Raw genomic sequence first — 7568 nt, forward strand, 5'->3', positions numbered from 1 at the left:
CATCCATCCCTTCATCATCGGCCACTGCAGGAATTCTGCCCTAATCAAAAGATCCTGGACAAATGTGAACACCCTCTACTGCCGCTCATGTACCTATGTGCTTGTGTGTGTGTATGTGTGTGTGTGTGTGTGTGTGTGTGTGTGTGTGTGTGTGTGTGTGTGTATTGTGTGGTTCCTTTTACATTGGTTCATTGCATACGTGAGGAAAGCCTCCTAGGGAGAGCAAGAGAGAGAGAGTGTGTGTGCGTGTGTGTGTGTGTGTGCGTGTGTGTGTGTGTGTGTGTGTGTGTGTGTGTGTGTGCGTGCGTGTGTGTGTGCATGTGCATGTGCGTGTGCGTGCATGCCTGTGCAATTCTGCACGTGGGTGGGCACGGACAGTATATGCGGGGAAGGAAACCTGCTCGCAGCTGATTGGCCGACAGACAGGGAGGGGGAGCGGCTCTCCTCTGAGGAGTCGGAGGAGAGGAAGCGGGGATGCAGGAGACACCGGGGGGGTCAAAGGTGGATGCACGATGGGAGAAGGGGAGGGGGGGGGGGGTGATGAATGTGTCAGGGTGAAGAACATCTTGCAGAGACGTCAGGTTCCGCTGCTGACACTGATGGACATTCAGAGGAGTGACTGTGAAAGTGAGAATCCACTTGGAGGCATGGCTTTAGCCATTATAATGTGATGACGATCGCTCCTATTGAAAGGCTCAATTTAAAGGAGCCTATAGGTGGACGTAGAATTAAAAAAAAAATAATAAATACAGATAATTAGATAAGTCACTGAAACACACAACTGTGGTGGCTAATAATGAGCAAACTAACCAGCTATATTTGGTTGATTTATTTTACAAGGACTGCCAGTAGCCCCGAACATTAGCGATATGCTTTCTGACCATTAGATGGCATTACATCTTCCAAATGGGCCTTGAGAGCAAAAGTTTTTCGGGAAATGTATTTTATTATTTTCATTATTCATTTATTTATTTTCCATGCCAGCTTCTCCTGCTCTCATGGCTACAGGGGGCGCTGGAGCCAGAGGCTGGACTTGATAAGCTGTCAGTTTATTGCTATTTTTAGCATATGTACTGTATTTTTTTAATCATTTTCTCAGTGCTTTATTTTTGAAATTAAGTATACAAAATAAAAGGCTGTTAGGCAATTCTGTATTCATTTGAACACCATCCAACCCGGACACACAGGAAATATTTTCCCACTGCTGAGGTATTTTTGTAGCTGAAACACAGTAACCGGTGCAGAGAGGAAGGAGGGAAAGGAGGGACGTTGCCGTGAGAAAGAGGAGTCGCTGGGAGAGGCTGTGTGAAAGAGAAGGAGGAGAAGGGCTGGACAAAAGAGACAGGGCTGAAAAAAAGCAAAGAAAAGGAGGAGAAGGGAAGGGAGGGAAAATGCGCGCGTGAGAAAAAAAAGGAGGAGGGGAGGGACCACCGCTGCCACTCTGTGTGTGTGTGTGTGTGTGTGTGTGTGTGTGTGTGTGTGTGTGTGTGTGTGTGTGTGTGTGTGTGAGTGTGTGTGTGTGTGTGAGTATGTGTGTGTGTGTTAAGCGTGAGTAAATGAGCGAGCAGGGGGAGGAGAACGAGACAGCAGCAGCAGCAGCAGCAGAGCTGCATCATCACTGGCGCTGCCACAGCCAAACGGAGCAGAGCAGCAGCAGCAGCAGCAGCAGCAGCAGCAGCAGCAGCAGCAGCAGCCGCTCCTCGCTGCCTGCCTCCTCCATCGCAGCTCAACTCCCGACTCACCCGACTGGGAAGCGGCTGGAAGTCGGCGCCACCTCCAGGTCTCATCCCATCCCGCCGCCCTGCTGGAGGTCCTGGGGCTGATCTCCAGGTGAGGGACCAGAACCGAGGTGGCCACTCCAGGACCGGGTGCAGCCGCTTCGGACCGCCTGGTTGGCTGAGGACGAGCCTCCCTGGTTTCAGTACCAGAACTGCTCCTTTCAGTTTTTTTTTTGTTTTCATTCTTCTTTTTTTTTTGTCCTCCGGCAAAAGTGGATGTGTGGATCTTGTGCTGATCTCAGGATTTGCAAGAGGAGGGGCCGGAGGAGGGAGGAGGGAGGAGGTGAGGATGTTTGCACTGCAGCATCAGGCCGGCGTCCCCTGTTGTCGGGCGCTGCTGGAGGGGGCTTGTTGTGGCAGCAGCCTGGTGTAGCGAGGAGCACTGGAGGGGTGTGAGGCTGCACCATGGGACCAACAACCCTGGCATTCAAAACGGGGACTCGGGTGACGAGGTGACGGCTTCCTGCCAGTGAGACGACCAATCCTCGTCTTCCTCCTCCTCCTCTTCCTCCTCCTCCACCTCCTCCCTAACCTCCTCCACCATATCCTCTCCCTTCGCCTCCTCCATCTCCCACTCCACTCCCTCTTTAACCTCGTCCTCCCTCTGCTCCTCTTCCCTGTCCTCCTCCTGCTCTCCCCCCCCCCCCCCCCCCTCCCTCTCCGACATGAACTCCTCCCTGGACGCCAACCGCAGCTCCCAGCCGCCGCCCGCCGCCTTCTGCCTGCTGGGCTCGGTGGGCTACTCCCAGCGGCTGGACACCTGCGTGCTGGAGGCGGCGGTGGTCCTCTTCCTCGCCGTGCTCATCATCGGCGGCAACCTTCTGGTGGTCGCCGTCTTCCACTGCGCGCCGCTGCTGCACCGCCACACCACCGGCCACTTCATCCAGACCATGGCCTACGCCGACCTGCTGCTGGGCGTCAGCTGCCTGCTGCCGTCGCTCTCGCTGCTGCGCCGCCTGCCCGGCCTGGACGAGGAGCTCACCTGCAAGTCCTTCGTCTACGTGGTGTCGGTGCTGAAGAGCGTCTCCATGGCGTCGCTGGCCTGCATCAGCGTGGACCGCTACGTGGCCGTCACCCGCCCGCTCTCCTACGCCACGCTGGTGACGCCGTGGCGGCTGCGGGCGTGCATCGCCCTGGTGTGGGCCTACTCGGCCGCCGTCTTCCTGCCCTCCTTCCTGGACTGGGGCAAGCCGGGTTACCACGGCGACGTCTTCCGCTGGTGCGCCGACTCGTGGTCGACGCGGCCGGCGTTCAGCACCTTCATCGTGGCGCTGCTGTACGCGCCGGCCGCGCTCACCGTCTGCTTCACCTACGGCAGCATCTTCAAGATCTGCCGCCAGCACACGCGGGAGATCACGCGGCGCCACGCCCGCTTCAACGCCAAGGCGGAGGGCGAGCGGGGGAGCGGTGGTAGTGGTGGCGGGGGGGAGTGCGGCTGCCCGGACCGCCGCTACGCTACCGTGCTCTTCCGCATCACCAGCGTCTTCTACGCGCTGTGGCTGCCGTACATCCTCTACTTCCTGCTGGAGAGCGCCGGGCTGTACCACCACAAGGTGGCGTCCTTCCTCACCACCTGGCTGGCCATCAGCAACAGCTTCTGCAACTGCCTCATCTACAGCCTCTCCAACAGCGTCTTTCGGAAGGGCCTGTGCCGCCTCTTCAGGCCGCTGCTGCCATCCTGCCGCCGCCGCCGGGACGCCAAGAAGGCCGCCGGCGCCGCCGTCGTGGTCGGCGGCCCGCCGAACGACTCCCGCTGCCAGGTGTGACGCGGCGGTGGGGGGGGGTTTTGTTCGTTCGGCCGGGGCTCCTGGTTTTTGGCTTCGGCCCGGAAATGGCTCCAGTGTCGGTTGGTTGGAAAAAGAGAAAACAGGGCGGAGTGAATTCTGTCCAGTTGCTCTCCAATGCTTTTCACAACCTGGAGACGAAGTCTGGGGATCGTGGCTGGACGTTGATGTTGAAAGTGGGCCGAGGGGTTCGAGCCTCAGCAAAAAAAAAAAAAAAGAATTTAAAAAAGGAAAAGCACAGCGACGGGTGTTGTTCCTTCCACTTTGATGCAATCGATTGCTTGATCCTCTCAAGCTGGACACTCAGACCTTGAAGTTTTCTTGATTGTTTCAGGGTACACAACACAACAACAACATTCAACACTTGAAACACACAGTGGCGGAAAGTCTGGAGGTCAACGAGCGTCTGATCAAATTCAAATCAATAATAATCATCTATCTGTGTGTGCTGCGTGTGTGTGTGTGTGTGTGTGTGTGTGTGTGTGTGTGTGTGTGTGTGTGTGTGTGTGTGTGTGTGTGTGCGCGTGTGTATGTGTGTGTGTGTTTCATAGACTTTCCACAAAGATCTTGTGCATGTCCCTCTCTTTGATGGGATGGTTTACAGGGTCTCATTTAGTTTCCGTAGCTTCAGTTTAGCTTTAGCCGCTGAAGCTATCAGAACATGCTCCTCTGCGAGACGATGAATGCTTGTATTTAATTGGAGAATTTCATTCTCTATTCATGTGTCCTCCTCAGGTTGATCAGCAGTTCTTTGGCAAAGCCTCCGGGGCTTCCATCTTCTCTCTCTCTCTCTCTCCCTCTACCTCTCCCACTCTCTCACTCTCTTTCTGTCTCTCTCTTTTGCCTTTGAAATTGAACATGACTCTTAAATCACAAGCCACGTACGCTGTACACACCTCCCGACTCGCTAAAAGAGACTCGCGCTATTGTGATGTGATGTGCACCTCCGGGTGCTGAACTCTCCTCAGACAGCACAGCGAGAGGAAGCCCCTCACAACCTCAGTCAGCTTAGAGGGTCACTGCACTTTTCTTGAGCCAATGGCAACTTTTACCTTTAAGAGAGGGAGAAAAGAAAATTGTAGAAAATACCCCTCAGAGTTCAAGTGTTTTAACTCGCTGAGGTCCTCCGGGAGAACGTTTGGCTGCCGACCGATTTAAAGCGGTCCGTCAGGATTTTATAGACTCTGTTGCTAAAAGTGTTATGAGATAAGTTGTTTTTCTACAGACGAGCGGTCTGACATGATGCACTCGAGACCGTAGCCCCTGAGAAGAATGAAAAGTGTTTCCACATTTAGCCCACTGCAGGAATTAAATAAATAAATAAATAAATAAATAAAAATCCCGGGCCCGTGAGGTTTCGTTTGTAATGTTTGTAATTTTATAAAGTCACGGTGACACAGCAGTTATGCGAGCGTCTTGCTCCTGATTTTGACAACTGAACTATTTGTGATAAGGAAATATAAGAAACTATGAAACTATGCAGGATGATTTTTCAGGCTGGGGACTCAAACCTGAAGCCGCAAACCTTGAAAGAATTTCTTCTAGCGGTTTTTATTCGGACATGTTCTTGGGATTCGGACTCAGAGGCAAACAGCTGCGTTTCTGTTGAGGCGAAGGCAAAGAACACCAAACTTGCCACTGACGTGAAACTTTCCCATGTACGTCTTGCAAACAGCATGCAAATCTCAATTCGATTCATGAGCTGCAAGTCAGCCTGGTTGCTGTTAGGAATGATTTATTGGTTTATTGAACCGCTTTACCGAGAAAGCAGATCAAAGCAATCCAACAGCAACAGCAAAGAGAAAAAATAAATAGGAATCAGGTATTGTTATTATGATGACTGCATATCAGATAGTTTGAGATAACAAACATGCTAAGACCTTGACATGGAAGAACCAGCTCTTCTTTGAACAGTCCAAACTTTGGAATATGAGCTGTCCAGACTTTCACTCTTCCTAAAAGCCCTCCAGTCAGTTGTGACAATGAATCCCAAACCACTTGTGCTGCTTACTGCTTTTACTAATGTATTGAGCAGGCTGTCAAAAATGCTGCGTGTTCAAATGGATGAGGATCTTTTCACAAAGTCTAAGTGCCCTGCAGGATCTCCGGGAGAGGCACCCGAGTTGTCTTTCCTCCAAGTGTTTGGCTTTACACTGTTGCATGTTTCGTTCAGGTGAGACAATAGACAACGACAGCAGCTTTGCAGTTTGCAGAGTTCGCTGCACTGCTCACCGCTAACTGAGCAACAGTGGTGCAGCAGTTTTTAAAAGGCGAGCTGATCATTTAAAAAAAAAAAAAAAAAAAGATGAAGTGTAGTTGCTTGGTGTTGCTGACAACCTGATTTCCGGCCACCAAACTCACAAACACAAATAGCTAGCCTACGTGAGCTGTCTAGCATAATCCACGATTCCATCATGTCCGGTTTATATTTACAAAGTTATATCAAAAGTCCTTTCCTTTCAAAAAGTCTGGTGAGGGTTCCAGCTGAACACTGTGGAACATTAGAAGGTTTAGAAGGTGTTTCCTGTGCAGCAAGCTAGTGGCTTGAACATCATCATACATTTCATTCAATCACCACACTTTCTATACAAACAATGTGTGTCGTCAATGTGATATCTGATGATTGAAATGATCCTTCCAGGCCGAGTGCTTGATCCTCTGCTGGGGTGGTTAGTCTAAAAGCCGCCGCCCCCCTTTCTGATTTTCTTTAACTAGCATGATCCTGGGTCAAATTCTCTCGTCACATGATGCCACTAAAACTAATTTCTTGACTGTCGTCTTTGTGCTGGCATCCCGACTACCGTTGTGCAACACAGCCGCCCTATCGCGTTTTTTAAAGAGTCCGTGTTTTTCTGGAGCAGGAGGCACCACAGAATCGCCCTCTGGCGAGCCTCTTCATTTTATTTTCCCTCTGACGCTGTCGTCAGGGCACAATGATGCACTTCTGCCAACAAAAAAAAAGAGCCAAAAATCATCGGTTGTATAAGAAGCATTTTATATTGGAGTTAGATAATCCGATTGAGACAATTGTCAAGAGATGAAAAATATATACAGGCACTGAACTGAAGCAGAAGCACTTCTGATATTATACACGCGTATAATATGTGTATAATATAACATGTTGTACATGTTCATGTGTGGGATTCAGTGCAATACATGTTGCTGCTGGTCAAATCACAACAAATCCATCAAACTGCTTTTATTCTCTGCAGCCATTTGTTATCTGTGGTTTAAGCGAGTGACTTTGGACAAAAAAAAAATGTATTTGAAAGAAAATGAAGTGGCACTATTGTGTAATTACCCAAGAAGTTCTGATTACGATAATACACAATAGAAGGAGCTTGGATTTGAACTCCTGTATGACCTCTCACACTTTATGCAAAAAAATTGAAATGAAATAAGAATTGAAAAAGCAACTCTTTATCATGTTATACAGACTGTAGCAGTACATGGTGAAGTATGGATTTGTAGTGGAACACGGTCGTGTTGATAAGTTCTCTGCTTCTTACAAGTTTGTTAATGTTGGTTTGTTGCCGAGGAGCAGCATTGATCTTGAAGCTCAAGTTCAAGTGGATTTACTGTGAGCCATATTGAACCGATGAATTTGTGGATAATATCTATATGTATATTATTATTATTATTACTATCATTTTTGCCTCAATAAAAAGTTTGTGTTGTTAATTCAGTGTCTGTCTTCACTGTGGAGCCACAGCAGCATTAAAGTTTTATGTCATTTAAATTGATTTCTGCCCAAATGCAGTTTGACTTCTTTAAATTAGTTTATCTGTTGAGTGAAATCGTTACTTCAGCGCGTGACATATTGGATTAAACTGCCTAAAACTGCCATCTGTTCTTAACTTCATAGTTTCCTGTACAGTACTCCATTGCATTATTTTTTATGTTTTGTGAACCGATCCTTTGCCAGGCTCTGCAGAGTCTCCTGGTTCCTCTCAAATCAAATCAAAACTCCCATAAAATGTAAACAATCACTCTGACCTTTTTTCCA

General features: G+C 49.4%; 1 protein-coding gene across 1 annotated transcript; it reads left to right on the plus strand.

The window, feature by feature from the left end:
* The first annotated feature begins 1936 nt into the window (after positions 1-1936).
* On the plus strand, positions 1937-7243 carry LOC142902238 (putative G-protein coupled receptor 21). Its single transcript, XM_076047129.1, has one exon. It carries the CDS (start codon positions 2444-2446, stop codon positions 3542-3544), a length of 1101 nt encoding a protein of 366 aa, XP_075903244.1. The 5' UTR covers positions 1937-2443; the 3' UTR covers positions 3545-7243.
* Positions 7244-7568: the final 325 nt, after the last annotated feature.

The sequence above is a fragment of the Nelusetta ayraudi genome, unplaced genomic scaffold (assembly GCF_046127955.1).
Source record: "Nelusetta ayraudi isolate G7.1 ecotype Tasmania unplaced genomic scaffold, CSIRO-AGI_Nayr_v1 ptg000092l, whole genome shotgun sequence".
NCBI lineage: Eukaryota > Metazoa > Chordata > Actinopteri > Tetraodontiformes > Monacanthidae > Nelusetta > Nelusetta ayraudi.